A 22791-nucleotide genomic window follows, 5' to 3' on the forward strand; every position below is an offset into this window, starting at 1 on the left:
ACACTTTCATTTCTTTATAGGAATTGAAATTATTACGCTAACTTGAAAAAATATCATAGGCAATGTTCTACTGCAAAATTTCATTTCTTTACAAATTAGTGGTTTTAAAGTAGGTGAATCCAATTTTACATCCTATCCATGAACTAATGGGCCAACTAGACTATGACCAATTAAACAATACTGGCATTTGCATGAACATATTGCAAATAGAATTCAGTTTCAAAATGTAAATAAACAGTTTGAGTTCTTACTCTCTTCTCCACTCCCACCTGAAATCAAACTGTGGATAAATAAGACACTTATTATTAACATTTTTATGGTAGAACTTTACTAAATAAGCATTTGCATCTACCCTGAGTCATACCTATGGTCTCTGATGACTGCAATTGCATTTTTTTTTGGTGTGTGTGTTGGAGGCAGTGCTGGGGATCAAACCCAGGGTCTTGTCAACCACCGAGTTACATCCCCAGCTGTATTGCTGCATTTTCTAAAAGGAGTAAAGATTTTTATCAGAATGCTTTTCACATTAGGATTTTCTAGCAGCCCTTCACTCAGGATAGCTAAAGTCCTTTTGCCCTAAAGCTAAGGTACTCACTGCAACGTGATGAGTTAGAACTTCTGCATCTAGAATGGCTCTAGATATTCACCAGGCTAGGAGAATTGAGAAGAATAATTTAAATAATTTTCCAAAGGGCTGAGCTCTGCTTTCAGTATATATATGGAAATCTAGCATTTTCCAAACCTAGGCAATTAATTGTCCAGGGCATTCTAGGGCAAGAAGAACACACTAATAAATCATGTTGATTCCTATGCAAATGAGTTGCAAACATGAATCAGAGGGTTAAAAAAAATCACACTCTTTTCATCAGATTGTTAGTGGATCACCCTTTATGATACAAAACATAAAGTATGTTGTAGAGTATGGCCTCACATGAATCACCAGGAAATTGGTTTATAAAAAGAAATGAATTATATGGAAAAATATATGATCTTCTGCTGAATAGGGCTAAAGATGCTTGCTAACAATACTCGGTGGAAGTTGGAAGTGAAAAGTGTGAGTGGAGACAGGCTCAAATGACCATTGCTCATCAGTTTATAAACATATTGTGATCAAGACTCTATAGCAGTGTGTGCCGTACAAAAATTCTGACATCTTCAAGCTGGGCCCACACACATAAATAGCTTCCCTGTCAGGACAGCTCTCGTATGGGTGGGAAATAAGATGTATACCCCACAATCAGCACACACTTTTACACAGGCAGTAAAACCCAGACACTTTTATTTAAACTTTAGAAAGCAAACAGGCTACCCACAAAGAATAGTTAGGAAACTCAAAGTGTTTTATTTTGTACTGTTTTCTTAAAAAAAAAAGTGTAGATCATCATTGATTCATCTGTATAAATATTTCTCCTGGCAATAGTAGTTAACTTTTAACCTCCCATTCAAAAACTTCACAACTTCAAGTATTTGAAATGCACTTAAATCCCCCCCTGCTTTTATTTTCTATATTACGTTCTCATCATGATTAACTGACTCATGAAGTTGAAGAATTTCTTTTAAAAGGAAGTTCAAAAATCTTTACTAGTATGTACTAGGACAAATTAGCATTCTCTGTGTCAGTACTCATTTTAACAGTACTATTTTTCCTAAAAGATAGAAAGTGGGGGGAAAATAGGCATACCTGTTCCATTCAGAGCAAAGCACAAAATATCATTTAAAAAATAAATACCTAAGACATTCCTGCCACACTTCCATGTCCATTTCCTCAGCTGTTGAAAAATTTTCTCAAGTGGCGCTGCATCTCCACCTGCCTTCTACCAGCAACCTCTGTGGCTCTGTCTCACTGAATCTGACTCTGGAGGGTAACTGCTCTTTGTCACTTGTCATGAAGCTTGTAGTTTGATATCCTGGGCTTCACATCCAATTTCAGAAACTCAAATGACACTATATGGACTCACTCTAAATCTTTTTTTAGTGCAGTTTGGCAAATATCCCAAATGAAATTCAACTCTAAGTTAAAAGTATCAAGCAGAGATAGAGCTAAGTGTGTCTGACTTGCTGGGCTGCCCAAAGGCTCTGGTGAGGTTAGGAATAGAAAACCTAATTGTCCCTAGCTGAAGGGCTGCAGACACCTGTTGCTTTGTCACAACAGAACAGTTAACCACAGAGACAGCAGGAACCCAGAGGCCTAACAGCAATCAGGCTGCTGGGCTGCTGTGAATATCTTTAAAGGCCAACAACTGCCCTCAGCTTTGCCCCACCTCACAAACTCAGAAACGTTGGAATCATCTCCACTATAACTCAGTGTTAAGAACAGCAAGCATTAAACACGAACACCTGATAGATTCTGCTCCACATCTCCCTTCTGGGACTCCAGCGCGCTCTTATTTTCAGGCTGTTTCTACCTGCTGATTTGAACTTTGGCTTTGGTTTTGGTTTCTAGAAAAAAATGTATTATAAAGCTGTCTGGAGAGACCACCGCTAGATGGCCAAGTCACCTGGCCTGGCCCGCCCACTGCTGGCCTTGCTGGACCTTCCTGGGTCTGTAAGGAGCAAGGGAGGCTCATGCATCTCTGCTGTGGTGGTCAAGGCCTGCTCCTCTTCTTCGGGTGTCACAGCCAAGGCACTCTCTTCCAAGCTGCTGCCGCTCCGGTCCTCCAGCAGCTGGGGTGCGGTGCCCCCCTGCCCAGCCTCCGGTGGGAGCCGCTGGCTATTGCTGCCTGCGGGGCTTGGGGCTGCGGGACTGGGCGCTGCGGAGGAGGCTTTCCGCGCCGGAGTCTGATGCTCCGCTGCTTGGTTGGCCCAGTTCTGCTCTGTCATCAACAGGTGTTGGTTATTGTAGAGCTTGGCAGGGTGGCCCTTCCCTTGTGACTCATTCAATGCTACCATTTTGAAGTCTGCTGCTGGTGGCGGGGCTCCGGGGTACCCTGCTTCGCCTGCCTGTCCCAGGGGAGAGGCATAATGCGTGTATAAAGGTGGGAATCCAATAGTGACAGTGGGTGGGCGGGAAGCGAGTGGCAATGGCTCTGCGGCCACCAGCTTGGATTCGGAGGTGTCTGGGCCGAAATGATCAGTCACTCCTTGTTTGAATTTTTTCCAGCCCAAGTGGTAAATCTCCAGCATGTTGAGTACAAGAGAGGCACAGGCCACCGCTAGCATGAAGATGATGAAGATGGTCTTCTCGGTGGGTCTGGAGATGAAGCAATCCACCATGTTGGGGCAGGGCCACCGGTCACATCGGTAGAGCGGCTGCAGTTGGAAGCCATACAGAAAGTATTGCCCAGCGATGAAGCCCACCTCAAAGAGCGTCTTAAAGATGATGTTGAAGACGTAGGTCCGCAGCAGCGCCCCAGCGATGCGCACCTTGCCTCGGTCATCACGCACCACAGTCTTATCCTGAGAGCCAGCCCCATCTAGAGACTCCTGACCCCGCTCAAGGTGCGGGTTTTCTCTCCTCAGCAGCTCCTCCTCCCTCTCTTTCTTCTTCTCTTCCATGCGCACAATGTGCAGTACATGGCCCAGGTAGATGAGGGTGGGCGTGGACACGAAGATAATCTGCAGCACCCAGAAGCGGATGTGCGAGATGGGGAAGGCCCTGTCGTAGCACACATTCTCGCAGCCGGGCTGCTGGGTGTTGCAGGTGAAGTCGGACTGCTCATCACCCCACACCTCCTCTGCTGCGGCCCCCAGCACCAGGATTCTGAAGATGAACAGCACCGTCAGCCAAACCTTGCCGATGACTGTGGAGTGCTCCTGTGCGTTCTCTAGTAGTCGCCCCAGAAAGCTCCAGTCACCCATTGCTTCAGATTGCTAACCTGTAAGGGAACATTGCGCATTAATACGCAGGTTAGAGTAGTTGAGCTGCAGAGGTCAACCACCCCAGGGCAATCACGATGAGTACTAGAATTGAGTCCTATCAGCTGTACTCCCACTTCCAAACATGGGTAGTGCTGGGGAACTCTCCTTAAGGATGTAGGTACACATGTGCATAGTCAGCTCCTCACATCCTTAGGTTCAACCAACCTCAGATGAAAAAATAATGGGGGCGGGTGGCGGGTGGCATTGCATCTGTCCTCAACAAGTACAAACTTCCATTCATTCATTTTTTTTTTTTTTTTTTTTGGTACCAGGGATTGAACCCAGGGGCAATTAATCACTGAGCTACTTCCCCCAACCCTTTTTAATATTTTAACTAGAGACAGGTTCTTGTTGAGTTAAGTCTCTCTCTAAATTGCTGAGGCTGGCTTTGAACTGGAGATTCTCCTGCCTCAGCCGCCTCAGCCTCCTCAGCCGCTGGGATTATAGGCATGTGCCACCGTACCTGGCTGTCATTATTTCTTAATACAGTATAACAACCATTTCCACAGTATTTACACCATATCAGGTCTTCTAGAGATGGTTTAAGTATACAAAATGGTATGTGTAGATTCTATGCAATACTAAGCCATTTTATATAAGGGACATGAGCATCTGTGGACTTTAGCATCCATAGGGGTCCTGGAGTCAATGGACATTGAAGTACTGGATGTTATTTCCCTATTAACTTGTGGAACAGAATTGAATTCATATCCACAGCACTGTGCAGTAGTCACAAGTAGTAATTGCTGGCATAAACAAGATAACCATGTGTTCCACTCCTTATTTCAGAGATGAGGAAAGGAAGGCTAGAAAGAGAAATGATTCACCTGACCTCTAACTCCCCACATCTTTCTCCACAGAAGCATGGTATCCCCACAGGAGCTCTGGACTCTACCTGCAGCTCAAACCAACTCCAAATCTTCACCTTTGTTTGTGTGAATTAGAGCAAATTTTTCCCAAATTGTTGTTATTCCCGTGTCACCTTCATAATATGTCATGTTGTATTGGTATTATAAGTCATGTGTCATATGTCACCTTGCCATATTAATCTACTACCATTCTTATTATTTACTTTTTTTCTTAATAGCAACTTTCTTTTTATGCTTAAATTTAGCTTAAATAGGAAACTCTACATCACTTCTCTAAAAGGAGGTACTGATACCATAAATGGAAGGTAGCTTTAAATACATTGTTGACAATTGTTTGCTCTAGCTTCCCCTCACAAACAACCCCTGAGTATAAACTCTTTATTTATTTAAAGAGCGAGGTTAGAAGTATTAGAGGTGTGTTAAAGATACAAAGGGGATTGGTTCCAGGATCCTGAAAGATACCAAAATCTGTGGATGCTCAAGTTTTGTATATAAAATGGCACAGTTTTTGCACTGAACCTGTACTCATCCTCTTGTATACCTTAAAACATATCTAGATGACTTACAATACCTAATAGGTGTAAATGCTATGTAAATAGTTGTTGTAATGTTTAGGGAGTAATAACTAGAAAAAAGTCTGTACATGTTCAGTATAGACCCATTTTCCCCCCTGAAATATTTCTGATCCTTGATTGGTTGAATTCACAGATGTGAAGCGCTGACTCTACTATAATCAAACTGAGACCTTCAAGACCGCTGTTAGGATGAAAACAGAATTAAGGGATTGAGTTTCTCATCATTTGATTCCATATCAATGAATATACAACCTAAAATCACCTCTCCTATTAAGTGTAATCTTTGTGGTCCCTACAGAAACTCAAGTTAGACACTTGGGCAAAGATGGATGGAGTGGTGGCTGGGTGCCAGAGGAGGTACCAGGGATAACAGGTCGTGATAATCCTTCCAGGACCAGGGCTGCAGTCCTTCAGCAGGAAGTCACCCAATAGCACTAATAGGCATCCAATGTGTCCCTAGTGCTGTGCTGGGAACTAGGGAAACACCTCCAAATGCAGCCAAGGTGCTACAGTGGAGCCAAATAAACAGGGGAAAAGCCACCAGGCCTTGGTCTTCTGGGCTGGAGAGTCAAGGGTGCTGGGCAGGGCTCATAGGTGTGACTACACCTGACGACAGGAGAGCTGCAGGCACACTCTAGACTCCCTCAGCAAGAGTTAAGAATGTGTCTGGGAGCAGGAGCTGCCTCTCTCTGAGCCTGTGGAAAATAGGTGACAGTGATGAAGGGAGGTAAGACATGGACTCTGTTTTAGAAGGCAGTAGCACTCTTCAGACACAGGGGATACAGATTAGGTGTCCCATGTCATTGCTGCTCAAATAGTCTGGGCACTGTGACTGAACTAAAGAAGAGCTTCAGCGTTCTCAAAGCCACTCTTGGCAGTAAGGAAAGCCATCTCTGCTGTATGAGTATTCCTAGGTTGCCAGTGGAATACATTTTAAATTTTAAAATGTTCAAAATATTAATTTTTATGATTAGGATTGAAGGCAAATAAAACTTGCTAGAAATCTGATGAATACCTGTCTTTGAATACACTTTCAACTCTTTGCTTATTCAGTCGAGATCTTTAGAGAAATCTTACTCTTCATGGACTCTACAGTCTCCTTGTCCCATATTGTGACTGGTATAACTGGCATCTTCTTCTTCTTCTTCTTTTTTTAAATATATTTTTAGTTGTCAATGGACTTTATTTATTTATTTATATGTGGTGCCGAAAATCGAACCCACAACCCCATCACCTTCATTTACTTAAAAATGCAAAAGAGAAGGCTGACAATGACATAGATTTCTCTAACCATAAAAGATGCTTTAGACATGAACCTTAATGTCAAACCAGACCTAATGATCACTTAATGATATCAAGATTTTTCTTTGTATATTTTTCTTAGTGATATCCACATGGGGTGATTTTAGTTAACAGAAAGTTGACTCTGCCAAGAAAATTCCCACACGAGCATGCTAATGTTTGAATTTCTACTGTGAGAGTTTTGTCTCTAGTTAAAAATGTAAATACTCCAGGATAAGTCTCAGTTTGATCCTGATAAATGGGTTTGGGACTATAAGATGGGTAGCTGCCACTGGATCAAGAATGATGACTATTAATGTATATGTGGTCATGGCAGTTAACACATGACTAATTTGAGAAAAATTAATATATTATATAGATTCTATTCAATTAGTAACTGGTATCATTTTGCATATTCTTAGAAGGTAAAATATTTTACTTCTGAAACTTAATTATTATACATGAAACAACCCACTTTTGCCCATGAGGCAAAAGTCAGGGAACCATTCTAGGTGACCTCCTGCTTCTCCTCCAAGCTATAATTCTCTTAATCAGTCCTCACAGGCATCCCTAGGACAGTCACTCAGGGCCCTTAAGATTATCATGAAGGTTCCTTGCTGTGGTTTTTATGTGGTGCTAAGTGTCCCCCAAAAGTACATGCGTTTGAATCTTGGTCCCCAGGATGGTGCTACTGGAAGGTCATGGTTCTTTTAAGGGGTGGAGCCTAGTGGGAAGTCCTCTGAAGGAGGATTGTGGGGTCTCCCCCCTCTCTTCCCCCCCCTCTCTGACTTCCTTTTAGCCATGTAAGATCCTCCTTTCACACAGATATCTTTTATTTGGTGAAAGAATCACCAGAATTGAGCTAATGCCAGTGCCATGTTCAAAACAGTGAGCTAAATTAACTACTTCATAAGTAGCCTGTGTCAGATCCTTCAATATGGTGACAAAAAGCTCACTAAGAAACCCCCAATGGTACCTCTGCCCTTAGCCCTCCCTTCTCTGCAGTCTGCTGAGATCTTTTAACACATAGCCCTGAGCAAAGAACTGTCAAGTCTCCGACCAACACTGCATAGGACCAAACCATGGTAGCATGCAAGACCCATCAGGACTGGCCACAGCCCTAGGCACATCAAACTCCTGCAGCCTCTGAAACACCACAGTTATGGCTTCTGCACATGGTGTTTCTCTAGCCTGAAACCCATCCCCGTCCAGAGCCCAGCCTGATGAATTGTCCTTACTTCACATTCCCCTTAAAGGTGGCCAATGCAGACCTACACCACTGCCCTGGGTAATCTCTTCTCCTGACCATGCTCTCCTCTGTTTCAGGAAGTTCCCTCCATCTCCTACCCACTCAGGCTAACAACACAGGTGTCCCCTCTCTTTGCTGTCAAGGACAGCAGGGTCTCTGGTCTCCAAAGATCACTTGACTGCTGCAGGCTTGTCCTCCTTAACTCTGGTCCTGAGGGTGGAACTGGCTCATGCACCCCTCCCTCTTGACATCTGCAGCAAAACTGGAAGATGTGCATTTCTGGAGGTGTGTGAGGAGAAGATAGTGTGGGTATCTAATGCTTCCAGCCACCCTCTGATGCACAAGCAGTTTTGCACTGTTTGCCACAGTGTCACCTGTTTGTTGATGTGCTCAATCCAGGGGCTGATGGGCTCCCCACCCAGCATTGGTGGCACACAGGAAGGAAGGAGACTTTGCTGTTCGTCACAGATTGGACAGAGCTGCTGGCATTTCCCTGTGGAGTCAGAGAGGCAAAAATATTCTGCAACGTTCAGAGTGACCTCAGAGCAAGTAACTATCTCAGCCCAAATGTTCATTGTGTGTGTGCACCTGTTAAGGAACACAGGGCCACAAACTCCTTATTTCATTGGTAAATCAGAAGAGGAAGGAGAAGCCGACGACTTCTACAGTGTCTTATTACTACAGTGTCTTGTTACTCAGCTATTCTGGCTTCCCCCTTTCCAGGCTTTTTTCAGCCCAAGTGTTCATAGTATCCAAATATATGCCACTGGAATTGCACTGTGACCTTCTGGTGCAGCCTGTAAGAATGATGCTATCTGGATGATCTGCCTGTGCTTTGGCAGTGGTTACAGCTCATTAAATGTGAGAGATGAACAATTAAGAACATGTCTTAAGTGGGAGCATCCAGCAATATACTCTGTATGGTAATGTACAGTGGTAAGATTTTTCTGGGAAAGAATTTAGTAACATGTATGAGAGATGTAAAGTTATAATACCTTTGACCTTGAATTCTACTTGTAGGGCCCAATACTAAGAAAATAACCAGTTATTTATATAAATGTTTGTACATGATTTCTTATAAATGTTACTTACAAGAAGGAAGAGCTGGAAACAGAAATGTCCCTTAAAAGATGACAGTCAAATAAATCATTGTGGCTGGCTGTGGCTGACCCAATGGTTGACAACCCAGGTCCTAGTCATCTCTTCTCCTTTGTCTGCCTATAAAGTGACTAGGAAGAGAAGTCCTTGCTTCCCCATCCTCCCTTCTGGCTAGAAGTGACTATAAAATGCATTTTGCCCACTGAGATATAAGAATCCTGCTGGAAAACTGGTTTTCAAAGAAAAAGGCAGATGTTATTTGTACTGTTTCTGTATCGAGTACATATGTGATACCTGGAATTGGGTAGCCATCTTGCAAACTTGAGTCAATAAGCTTGAGGGAAGAGTCAAGAAAGCCCCAAGGCATCTGCTGGGACAATGTGGAGTTGTTGAATCAACTCTACCAGCCACTTTCAGCCTTTTTTATGTTAGGAGGAAAAACTATATTTATTTTAGTTAGATATTTTTGTGTTACTTGCAGACAAAATAATTCCTAATTGATATACCACCTTAAATTCCTTACAGAATAAGACTGGGCATACAAGAAAATATACGGTTGACTCATAATTACTAAAATATAATATGATTCATGACTATTGAAATATATTGATATCTTGTTATAGTAAACATAATTTCAAAGCACATTAATAATTTGAAGAAATACTGATGCTACAATGATAAATGACAAAAGACTCATACAGTACTATGGTCTAATATCACCTGTTTTACACATACTCACACATGCATGTAGAGAAAGGAAGAATGATACTGAAATGTTAACAGTGGTGTTTTTGAGAATGGGGTGATTTTTATTTTCTTTTCATATATATCTACATTTTCCATAACTTCATATCACATCATCATAAAAGCTTCCTGACCATGGCTTATATTTTTTGAAGTTCTAGTTTTTGAAAAAATCAGCTGATTCCTTTTTCATTGTTCATCATGGTTTCTACTTCTTTCTGCTCTTTAATTGTATCAATAGTAAGTACACAAAAGACAAATACAATACACTGTGCACAATTAGCCCAGTGTTAGAAGATAATGCTTCTGGGATTGCTGAGGCACATAACTAGCCCTGACAGGACAGCAGCTATGATTGATGACACAGAGCTTAAAGTGAACTCCATCCTCCTGCCTGACAGTCTACACATTGGGAGCAGTATTGGGGGTAGGGATGCAGTTTCCCCCACAGAACCTAAGTATTCAAGGGTAAGTGTGTCCCCTATACTCACTGGTGAACCTCACTGCTGCACTTCACAGGTTGGGTTTTGTTTTGTAAAATGCATATGCACATGAATGACAAATTTAACCAGAGCACTATTTGGAATATTAACAATCTGGATAGAAGTCAGATTAAATGGGCACCTCCAAAGCAGAAGTGGCATCCATCTCCCTGCACAGTGTCAGACTTCAGGTGGTTCCAGATGACAAGTAGAGGTTCTAGAGGTTTTTTTTTTTTTTAATTAATACCACTTTCAAATCTTAGCCTTACAATGAATCCCACCATCATGTACATCTATAATGAACCAATAAAAATATGGGAAAAATAAAGAAATCACATCTCTAGTATTAGTCAGATAGAAAAATCAGTACAGATATGAGTCATAGTGGCTCAGCAAGAATACTTCAGACAGGATCTTCAGAAATTGAGATCAAGGGGAACTAGCACAGAGGTTGGGTGAAGGGAATGCCTAGCACCCACTTGGAGGAGAGGGTGCTATGATTTGGATGTGGTTTGTCCCCCAGAGTTGTGTTGGGAGCTTCGTCCCCAGGATGGCAATGTTGGAGGATGATGTGAGGCCTGGTGGGAGGTTCTTAGGTCAACTGGGGGTATGCTTTTGGAAGTGACTATGAGATCCTAGCTGCCCAACATGTTTTGCAGCCAACAGGGTCCTTGAACCTCTAAAACTATGAGCTGAATAAACTTCTTTCTAAGTAGTCTACCTCAGGCATTTCATCACAGTAATGCAAAATGGACTAGTACAGGTTTATTTTCATCTTTAATGGAAAACCTCAAAGTGTGACTGCTAACTTTGTAAGGTTCATGTGATCTAACAATAGAATACTGTACCCTGCATTATTGAGCATTTTTAAGGTCATGTGCTGCCATAACCTTTCAGGCAACGATGGATTACATATATGATGAGGTTCCATAAGCTTATACCACAATGATACCATAACCATGTTAATTTGTATAAGTAGACTTGATGATGTTCATACGATGATGGAAAAAAACCCCAATAACATTGTCAGAATGCAGGAAGTGATTAGGAGGAGGGTCTATCTGTCTGTGGTTGGGGCTTCATGGGAGGGGGTGTGAAGAGCAGAGAAAAAGTCCTTAGGACGAAATTGGCAGAAAACAAAAAACAAAGAAACAAGATATCAGAAAGGACTCATGACTTGGATATGCAAAGGTGGGACTTCAGGGAATGGTTCCACAGCCAGGCACTGTGGGAAGGGACCAAGGTGAATGAAGACCAAGCCCACTGGTACTAGATGGTGCCAACAAAATGGTCTCCTTCAGTGTGGGCCAGATGAGCTTCCTCAAAGTCAAAAAGTTTGGATTTTGTTAGGTTCTTGGAAAATATGCTCTGTGAAATTATCTTTTATTTTTGGCATCATCATTTCCTCTTTTTCAGTCATTGTAGGAAAGTTAGTTAAAAAATTTTTTTTAACAGAACAGGGAAATAGGCTTTTTAAATTTAGAATAATTTTAGAATTAAAAATCTTTCAAAAATATCATAAGTTTCTACATACTCTTCATCCAGATTCCCCAAATACAAACAACTTGATAACTGCCATAATATTATTAAAATCTATGACATTAACATTGGTGAAATATTTTTTTTTTTTGTAATTGTCTTTTTCTGTGTGGTGCTAGGGATCAAACCCAGGGCAAGTGCTCAATGCACTGAGATATACTCCCATCCTGATAAAATACTCTTAAAAATATGATTTAAATTTTGGCAATTGTCTGAATAATGTCTTTTTCTGGTTCACCATACCACATTGAATTTAGGTTTCCTATCTCCCAAGACTTCTCTAGTCTGAGAAATTTCACCTTTTTCTTAACCTTGAAAAGTCTGAAGAATATTGAACAGTTGTTTTATAGAAACATCTCTCTTTTTTTAAAGAGACAAGGGTGTTGCCCAGGCTGGCCTCAAGAGATCCTCTTGCCTCAGCCTCTCAAGTAGATGGGAAGTTCAGAAACTTGTAATCTCAGAAGAAACGGTCAGGTAACTCCTGCAGCTTCTAAAGTCAATATGGAGCCAGAAGGGGCTTGAAGACCAGGGACGGGCTCAAGGGCAAAAGGGCACCAAGGATAGGAGAGCCAGCATACCTGTGAGTCACACTTACGTATCAGAAGGCAGCCTTGAGAACTGTGAAGAGGGGTGACTAACAGTGTCAACATTCTTTGCAGTGTTCAAGAATGAAAACAAATAAAAGGCCCTTTGATCTCACAAGAGGGAGACCACTGTTGGTCCTCAAGAGACCAGTCTCATGGGAGGGTAGGGACAAAAAATATAGGAGAAGAGTTAAAGAGGAGTAGATTGGGGGAGTAAAATTATATACAGAGCACTTGCTCAATAAATCTAGAACTCAAAGGAAGAACAGTCAATGTGGATTAAAGGAAGGTGCAGGGCCTAATGGAGATTCTTCAAGTCAGGGGAGTTGTGGGTATTAGACATCAGAGAGTGAAATCACAAGAGAAGATGAGGATGGGTAGACACAAGCAGCTTCCTTCCAATGACAGGAGGGAGGTGGGAGGGCAGCTGTGGGATGAAACCTCCTCTAGAGTGCTAACGAGACTTCTGTCAGCAAGGTCAAAAAGGAGGTCATCTCCAGCCAGGACAAGACTCAAGCCCCCGAGAAGACAGAATGTCCGATGATGGGGGCCAGAGAAGGTGAGAGTATAGTTCCACCTCCATTCCCTTCACAGCCAGACACCGATCCACAGGCAACATGCAGTCCTTCAACATGTTCAACCCAAAGGATTCTCTGAGGACTTGGTATTGAATTAAACAAGGGCTCTGTCCCTTGCCACTGAACACTTAGGTGTGTGTATGGGGTGGGGGAGGCAGACACACAAACCATACCTTGTCAGATATGCCAGTGCCCTCTCTTCTTTGGGGACACAGAAAGGAGTGGGGTATAGATGGGGGCATATGGTCAGAGAGGAGCAGGGAAGGCTTCATAGGGTAGTGGGCAGGGAGTGAGGACATGAAGACAAAAGAAAAGGGAAGCCTCAGCTAAGGAAGCAGAGTATTCCAGGCAGGAAAGGGGCAAGGGTGAGCCCAAAGCCTCCAGTGAAGGGACCATGCTGGTATCCAGAGAAGCAGTGCAAGTGGTGAGAAACAGGAGAACATGCATGAAGGTTGCCCCCACGGAGAAATGCCTATGAGTGGGGTGGGATGGGGAGGGGAGACCAAAGAGAACTGTGTTCATGCCTCCATTTAGAGAAATGGAACTGTCTTTTTCCAAGATGGGGAAGGCAGAGGAGGGTCAGGTTGGGGAAGGGCATGGCAATCAAGAGTTTAATTGGGATGTATGAAGTTTAAATGCCTAATAGACATGGAAGTGTTAGGGCTGAAGGTTCACATCTGGGATCTGTTGTCAAGCAGATGGTATTTTAAACCCTCAGACTGCATGGAGATCATCTAGGGCAGCAGAGAATAAGAGGGGCTGAGGTCAGAGACCTGGGGTTCTGGATCATCTGCAAGGTAAGCACAGAGGTGTTGAGAGCCACAGCCTGAGGGGCCCCAGCAAACTTCCAGCTGCCAGCAAACTTCCAGCTGCCGGCTGATGATTGGCTCACAGCAGCCCCAGCAACATCTAGCTGATTGGCTCCTCGGCCCCAGCAACATCTAGCTGATTGGCTCCTCTGCGGTGATGCTCATTGGACTGTTTCCCTGCCCTTTCAGACCACGGAGCTGCTCATTGGGGGACTTTTTTGGCTCCGCCCACGTGACCCAGCCAATCGGCCTCTAGAGCAGGAGGATTGTGGGAGGTGGGGAGAAGCTTGTGTGGGAGAGAGAGGCTTGTGAAAAGCCGGTGGTGGCAGTTGAGGCTCTGAGGGTTTTTCCTGAGAGACTATTTTGTTTGTCATGTGTGGTTCTAAAAATAAAGTTAGTTTCTTTTGACAAGTGGCTCCTGATTGTGCCCAGCCAGACTGCGGCACAGAGGGGCTTGTGAGGGAGCTGCTCATCAGCAATGCAAGTTTGAGTTAAGACTAGAGTAGAAACAGAACCAAAAGATTTAATCTGTATTATACTCAATATCTTTTTATAACAATATCAATATAAAAAATTTTATAATAAAATTTTTAAAAATTTATTTTTTAGTATAGATGGACACAGTACCTTTATTTTTTAATTTTTTTTAACGTGGTGCTGAGAATCGAACCCAGTGCCTCACACATGCTAGGCAAACACACTTCCTCTGAGCCACAATCCCAGCCCAATATAGCAATATCTTGACAAAACACTGTTACTGGGTTTACAAATTAGGTAAATAGAGTATAATGTAATATAATGAAGTAATATAATGTGGGGTAGGGCTAGGTAGATTAATTTTGTATTAACTGTGTGTGATTGTCTGGAATATTGTTGAGTGGAATTGTGAGGCTTAGCCAGAAAGAGTTCTATGTTCAGTTAGTAATGTCTGCTCAGGTTTGGAGGCAGTGGTGGCTCACATGCTAATTTTTGCTATCTAAAAGGACACAGTGGGCTGAACTAGTCATAAATAATATATGTTGATAAATGGGCTGCCCTAGTTATCTTTTCAGCAGTGGAAAGACTTTTCCATTAGCTTATTTCATCTTTCACACTTAAGACAGTATAGTTGACCCTCCAAAACCAACCAGGAATTCAACCAACCTCAGATCAAAAATATGAATTAAAAACTTGCATCTGAACTGAACATGTATAAACATTTTTCTTGCTTTGATTCTCTTATACATATGATAACTACTTACATAAAATTATACTGTATTAGGTATTAATAAGTCACCTAGAGATGGTTTAATGTATATAGGAGGTTGTGTACAGAAAGGTTCTATTCAAATACTATGCCATTTCACATAAGGTACTTGAGCATCCATAGATTTTTACTTTCTGCATGGGATGGTGTGTATGTTGGGCAGGGAGGTTCCTGGGACCAATTCCCAGTGGATACTCAGGAGTGACTGTACTTGATATATGGTAGGGCGAGTCCCTCAACCTTGTTCTGCATATGACATTTGGTTTCAATTTATCAAGTTACACAAAAATCCAAGGTACAATTTTAATTGAAATGCATTAAATTAATAGACAAATCAAATTTACCTCTTTACAATCTAGTTTCCCCAGCAAGGGGCACAACTATGCCACCAGTGAGGAACTTTTTAATATCTTTCAATTGTACTTTGAATCTTGACCTTGTAAACCTCATACATATTTTGTAAGGTTTATTCCCAGATGCTTTAGAGTTGTTCTAAATAGTTTTTCAAATTTTATGATTGGTTATCATTGATACCCAGAAACATTATTTTTGTTTTTGAAAGCACTAAGAATGGAACCCAGAGTCTCATGCATGTTAGGCACAACTTTACCATTAAGCTATACCCTCAGCCTGAACATTATTTTTATACATTAATCTTGTATCCAGCAACCTGTTAGAAGGCACTTAATATTTATAGTGGAATATTCCTTTGAATGTTCTATGTAGACACACAATTATAACATCTGCTATTAAGCATAAATGTATCTCTTCCTTTTCTAACATTAATTTCTGTTATTGCTTTTTCTTGTCTTCCAGAGCCAGCCAAGACTTCTACTGCCTGTAGATGACATACTTTCTTGTTTCTGATTTTAACACAAATAATTCTAAAATTTTATTATTGACCATGATGATGTTTTAACTTATATCTAGCTAAGGAAATTTCTGTCTAGTCTTTTCTATAAACTTTGTGCTATTTTTGTTTTCTAAACCATGAATGAGTACTGGATTTAGTAGAGCACTATTTCCTAGTATCTATTGTGAGTTTGATCACCTTAGCTTTGCTGGTATAAGTTCTTATCATGATTTAATTCTCAATACTACTAGAATATTTAATTTGCTAAAACTCCATTTTGGATTCTTGTTTGTTCATACCTAAGATTGAGCTCAACTTTTTTAAAAAAAACTATCATCAGATTTTGGCATGTAAGTTATTTAAGACTGAAAAATTTTAAATTTCTTTAAATAAGCTCATATAAGAATCCTATAAAACAGTTTGAGATATTTTTAATAGGGCTAGGAAGATGATTTGTTTACAAACTCAATTTCATGAACCATAACTGATATATGTAAGGTTTGCTATTTTTAAGTTAATTTTGATCATTTGTATCTTTTAGAAAATTTTCCATTTCATCTATTTCAAATTTATTAACATAAAATTCTTTGGCATTTTCTTATGCTCTTTAAACCCTATATCTGTACTAGATTCCTTTGTTTGGTTCCAAATATTGCTTGGGGCTTTAAAAATATTAGTCCTGTTAGAAGTTATTCTTTTCTTTCTTTTTGGTACTGGGGAACAAACTCAGGGCCTTGCACATGATGGGTAAGTGCTCTATTACTGAACTGAATATCCCCCAGCACAGTTTTTCTTTTTTTTTTTCTTTTTAAAAGAACTAACTTTGATATGTTTAAAAAGGAATGACAGTTTACTTTGTTGTTGTTTTTTTCCCCAGTGTCTTACCATGTATGCTATATTCATGGCATAGAATAAGTCTGCGAAAAATTCCTATGGATCTTTTAAATAGATAATACCAATTTTAGTATTTCCCAGGATTACTATAAAATACCCATATATAATTTAAGGGCCTCCTTTACCTAAGTGTAAAATTTTTATTATTATTATATAGTCACGGGGGTTTCTATCCCCACTTTAAAAGGTAAAATGCATGGGCTGGGGATGTAGATCAAGCGGTAGCGTGCTCACCTGGCATGCGTGCGGCACTGGGTTCCATCCTCAGCACCACATACATACACATAAAGATGTTGTGTCTGCCGAAAATATTAAAAAATTCTCTCTCTCTCTTTTTTTTTTAAAAGGTAAAATGCAGGTCATTCTTAATTATTTTTGAACAATTTTCTATCTGCAATGGATCCCATGTCTTTATTCTTTGCTGTTGAATAAATTGGTAAACATTGTATGAGACTTTTTTCATTAACTTAATAATTTAATGCTCTGGCAGGAAATTCCCATTCAGAATCAACTGATTTTAGTGAAATTATAAAACATTAATTTTTCCAACTTCTTTACTCACAGTTCTAAAGCACTGCTAGGAGTACATTTTATAGTCACAGAATAAGTCTCCAGAAACACCAAATTGTTTTTTTTCTTTGTTATATCTGCATTTACAAAATTCATTTTTAAATTACACTTTTAATTTTACTTATATTACTTATGAAATAAGAATGTATGGGAAGCACTTGTAATAATGTATGCCATGCATTACTATCATCTTATTTTCTCTTTCATGTGGGGATTTTAATCATTTATGAGTACCTGAAAAGCTGACTGCTCTTGAGCCTTAATTTGGCTAAGTACAAATGAACACTTTTCATCTCTATTCAAAGGAAAGAATGAATCAGTTTTTATTTCTTGACCTATTGCAATTAAAAGCCTAGTGAGAGCTAATTTTATTTTTTTAAGACAGGGTCTTGCAATGTTCCAGGATCACCTTGAACTTGTGTGCTAAAGTAATGCTCCTGCCTCAGCCTCCCGAGTAGCTGGGGTAACAGGTACATGCCACCACACCTTGTTGCAATGACAGCTAATTTTAATTTGGAAGTAATTTAAAAAAATGTGTTTATTTAAAACCAAAGGTTTTTAATGTTTTATATTCAAGAGGGCAAAATTAACTTTTTAATCTGTATTTTCTTCTTGAAACACTTGACTAAAATAAATACTCCTTTTGGAAATATTAAGTCACTATTTCCACAATTAGAGTTCTAACATTAAGTTAGAAACTTAACAGCTGGCCAAGCTTCAGTTCAACTAAAAGAAAGATGGAGACAGTGCGGAGCATAATTAGAAACACAACTGCCCTCCAGGACTATTCATGTCACACAGGGTTCCTCTTAAGCCCTCCAGATACCCTCCCTTTCCATTACCCTGGCCAAGTCCTCTGGTTTCTTCTGCCAATTATTAAATGGCATTATAAGTTTTTAAATAACTTCTGTGAAAGAACTGTGAATTCCACTAGAATTCTTCACTTACCCAACATTTTATTTAGATATTTAATGGTATGTTAACTCTAATGTACTTACTTCAACATTGATACTCCAAGTTTTAATAATTAAGTAATGAAAAAAGTTACTACTCAAAGTAAAATGGAATGCATCAGTATCCCACTTTCTGAGGGGCTGCTTAGAATAATAAATAAAATTACAGGGGTGGTGGTTTAGCATACCAGTGATCTGAACAGGTTCTTGTCTAAAACGCCGAGTCACAAAGACTGATTAGTATTTCAAACACTGACTTCATAAATACAGTCAAAAGGTAATTTCCCTATACGAACCCAATGACATCATTCAGGAACCTTACTCATTATCCATGGAAGAAATATGGTATCATAACATTGCAGTATTGGAAAAAAATTCAAGGCACTCTAGTTTATCTTCTTTTTTATAAACAAGGAAATGGAGGCACAGAGAGGGCACTGAGATTTGCCTAAGGTTGCACATCCCAAAGTGGTGAACTTCTGATTTCCAACTCCTGGTACAACTTACCTTCCCCTCCTTCCGCATGACTTCATACACCAGGCGGACGGTTCAGGTTACAACAGTTGTCTTTTGTATTATATCAAATTCTGACACATTTTCCAATATACATATTTAGAAACACAGGTTAGAGTACATTTTAAGCTTTCACTCTTCCAGTGAAAATCTAAAGAGGGCATTTTCACCTTTTATAAAAATTGTTAAATAATCATTGACATGCTAAGGACAGTCCAGTTACTTTATCACATAAATTAGAATCATAATTTCAAAGCAAATTCAGATAATTTTACTCTTATTTAGTGAACAAAACCTCACAACTTGATAATTTTTATATTTTATTATCCATTTATATTACAAATTATACATTTAAATGTTTTCTTTGTTGCAGAAAAATTCCTACAGTATAAATATAATTTCACTTTTCTTACTCAAACCTACTCTATTAGTATATAATAGAGATCTCTTCTGTGTTCCTGAACAAAAAGATTTATTTCAAATCTAAGAGGAATTGGAGTATCATGAATAAATGAACAATTTATGGAGATCATCAGGTGGACTAAGTGAAAAAAAATTGATTTATATATTTAGTATCTTTAGTTTGTTAACAGTAAATTTAAAGTAAATCACTAATTCTTCAAATTAAAGAAAAATGCAAGAGTGCGGAAACTATTCATACCAACCATTACTAGGCCATATTTCTGGAGCCTTAGTACAGTTTAAAAAGCAAGCAATAGGGCACCAACCTAATTACCATGACGAAGAACTTCCCATCACTGTAAGAACAAAATTTAAGATGCAACTTTATTTCATTGCCTTTAAGCATTATATTAAAATTGCAAAACATATAGTTTACATACATATGCTGGTATAGTTACATGTACAGAATTGGATTTCTTTTCTCTCTTCAATTCAGTGAATATTTATAAAATAGCTTGTATATGTGTGGCACTATATATACTGTGCACTGAGGATATTTAAATAATTAAGATATAGTCCTTATCCTAAGGAGATTCATTTGTAATCCATGGAAGAGGAAGATTTGTTTAAAAAAAATAAAAAAGAGGATCAAAATACTGGGACTAGGCATTATACAAAGGCAGAAAGGAGATTGAGACTACAGGTTTATCAAGCCATTAAGTGAATTTGGCTATTTCTTCAGGCTTTCTACACAGGATAAAATGCTTCTCAATGTATTCTGGAATGTTTTGACGCTATTTTAGCAAATTACAAAAGCTCTGCATTTATTAAGTTATTGCATAATTATGTGAAACACTTAAGATCCTAAAAATATATCTATCCTATTTAACATTAGGTGCATGTTCCAGAAATGACCACATTTGAAAAAACATAGTTTAAATTCTTTACATGCATGAGGCTTTCTGGAATTCACATTATTTTAAGTTTCAAACTCAAGTGCAAAAATTATTTTAATTAAGAAAAATAAATGCAATAACTAAAAATGTAAGTTAGCATTCAGAAAACTGGATAATATGATTCTGCCAAAATGAAACCTAATATCATCTATAGCTATAATGCACTAACAAAAACAGAAAGACAAAAAAGAAATAATATATTATAAGGTACAAATGAGACATTTACATTGAAGAAATCATTACAGTGGTTGCCTCTGAGGAGGGGAATTGGGGTTGGAGGGGGACTTTTCTTTTCATCTATACTTCTTTAAAATATATATTTTTAAGATGTTGATGGATCTTTATTTTATTCATTTATTTATATATAGTGCTGAGAATCAAACCCAGTGCCTCACACATGCTAGGCAAGCACTTTACTGCTGAGCCACAACCCCAGCCCCTCTTTTTACCTATGCTTAAAAAAAAAATGAAAACCAAAAAAACCCCCTTTTTTTTTAGTTGTAGATGGGCACAATACTTTTATTTTATTTATTTATTTTTATATGGTGCTGAGGATCAAACCCAGTGCCTCACACGTTAGTCAAGCACTCTCTCTGTGAGTTGCAACCACAGCCCATTTTACCTATACTTTTGTGAACTTTGAAATTTTCATGTACTTGGATTGTCTCCAAATAAAATAATTTTAAAAAAAATTGGGTCAAAATTCTTTTTCTTATTGGCAAAGAATTAAAATATTACCTGCTATTTTATTATTATTATTGCTACTAATACTATTATTATTACTAATAATACTAGTAGCAGTAGTAGGAACTGAATCCAGGGTCCTGGGCATGCTAAGTAGGTGCTCTACCACTGAGCTACATCGCCCAACCCTTTTAAAATTTATTTCACTTCTTGCTAAATTGCCCAGGCTGTCCTCCAACTCAAAATCCTCTTGCTTGAGCCTCTTGAGTAGCTGGATTACAGGCATGCACCACCAGACCTGACTTCCTGCCATTATATTTAAAGACAAGTTTCAGCCATGCACTGGTTAACAAACAGCACTAATTTATTACCAGTACTACAGTTTTATGAATTACTTCACCCTAAAGGGACACGTGCATTGCCCTTATTTGATGCTTATCTCAACAGGATCCAAACTGCTGAGCCGGTGGATTCTGTGCCAAATTAGCTGATGTTTACTTTGAACACACTGGTATTTGGAAAATAAATCCCCCCTTTTTCCTTTCTAATCTTTTAACGTTTGTTTTGCAATACATTCCATAGCACTGTGGATGATCTGCCAGTGGTGATGCACCATCGTTTTGAATTTTTAGGTGAGAGCCAATACATAATTCATTTCTCAGCTGTTTGTATATAATCACTTTTTTTTTTCTTCCCAGATTTTGGGCATTGACCCCGCGGCCTGGGTTTGTTGGGCAAGTGTTCTACAATGAGTTACAACTCCAGTCCTATAATCATTTTTAAATGGCATATTTTGCAAGCACCTTGATAAAATAAAAACGGGTTTTGAAGCCCCAGTCACAAAAATTCACGAACTGTGCATAGTGGGATGAATCTGTTCAGTAAAATGTGGAGTAGTAGGCAGCAAAGTAATAGAGTCGCCGGATCACTGTGATTTACTGTCTCTACAAGTCTCCTAAAGGAAAGGATTACTGTAGAGTGCAGATAAGTGTTTTTCCACTGTTCCGTAAATTCTTAACACTTACATTATCACAAGCATATAGATCAGGAAATTACGTCGTAGCACTAATTTCTTATGTAATTCTTTAAAAAGAAAAAAAAAGAAACTTTAAGAAAGTTTCTTAAAGGCAAGTCAACTTCGTTTCCAAACCTTCCCAGCACAATTTCAGAGACCATGGCGATGGTATCGCCCGCACAGTTGCACTCCCCTCTCTGCAGCTGTTAGCTGTGAGAGTTTTCAAGTATTCCTTACGCTCCCTAATGTTCTGGGGCAGCCCCTGATGACCCCCAAACCAGAGGGAAGACATTCCCAAGAAAACGACTTCAGCCTTAGCCACCCATCAAGGAGAACTGGAGCTCCGCTGAAACTTCCAGGAGCAAAGAATGGAGGTCAATTATGCCAAAAGTTTCTCTAGGGCCCAGCTCCCCAGCCCTGCGGTTCTCCTAACTCTTCCAAGTATCCCGAAAGAACTCCAGGGAGCTGGGAGCCGCCCACGCGCGGGCCCAGACTTCCGGAGCTGTCCCAGGAGGGTAGCGACGTCGTGTCCCGCCCGTCCCTTGCCGGGCGCTGCCCTCGGCCCCGGCGCCGGCCTCCTGAGCGCCCCAGCCCGCCTTACCCCGCTCTACTGCGGCGGTGACCAGACGCGCTCCTTCCCGAGCAGGACTCTCCAACGCTTTGAAAACGAGAATTCCTTTCACACGTGCGGTGCAACTTCACGCGTGCGCCCCACACCAGGGCCCGGCCTCCCCGCCCCGGCCGCCATCCCCGCCGCCCCAGCGCGCTCCGCGTCGGGCGCCCCCGTGCCGCAGCCCCCGGCCGCCGCGCCACGCCCCCCGCCGCCTCCCCCCTGCCCGGGCCGCGCGGGGGCGGTGCCAGGGTCCAAGCGCACCTCCATCCCGCGCGCATACCACACACCCGCGCCCCACATCCCCACCCTGCAAGCGCCGCGTACCCGGCATTCACCATCCCATCTCGCATCGGCGTCCACACCACGCATTTGCACCTTACCTCGCACCTATAGTCTCATCTCGCAGGCGCACCCATACTCCACTTT

General features: G+C 40.4%; 1 protein-coding gene across 2 annotated transcripts; it reads right to left on the minus strand.

Moving 5' to 3' along the window:
* Positions 1-1262: 1262 nt before the first annotated feature.
* On the minus strand, positions 1263-22489 carry Gja3 (gap junction protein alpha 3). 2 transcript variants are annotated; one of them, XM_046447625.2, is made up of 2 exons: positions 22354-22489; positions 1263-3815 (listed from the first exon to the last, which is right to left on the minus strand). In XM_046447625.2, the coding sequence occupies exon 2, from the start codon at positions 3796-3798 to the stop codon at positions 2482-2484; it is 1317 nt and encodes a 438-aa protein (XP_046303581.1). In that variant the 5' UTR covers positions 3799-3815; positions 22354-22489; the 3' UTR covers positions 1263-2481. The 2 variants fall into 2 exon arrangements, with proteins under 2 accessions (XP_046303581.1, XP_046303588.1); XM_046447632.2 differs by lacking the exon at positions 22354-22489 and adding an exon at positions 8207-12821.
* Positions 22490-22791: the final 302 nt, after the last annotated feature.

This window comes from Marmota monax, unplaced genomic scaffold (assembly GCF_021218885.2).
Source record: "Marmota monax isolate L192 unplaced genomic scaffold, Marmota_monax_Labrador192_F-V1.1 WCK01_AAM20220418_F8-fsc00043, whole genome shotgun sequence".
NCBI classification, from domain to species: domain Eukaryota; kingdom Metazoa; phylum Chordata; class Mammalia; order Rodentia; family Sciuridae; genus Marmota; species Marmota monax.

Excerpts from the sequence above, each read along its gene's own strand:
- Gja3 (XM_046447625.2), bottom strand. The coding sequence starts at position 3,798 with ATGGGTGACTGGAGCTTTCTGGGGCGACTACTAGAGAACGCACAGGAG.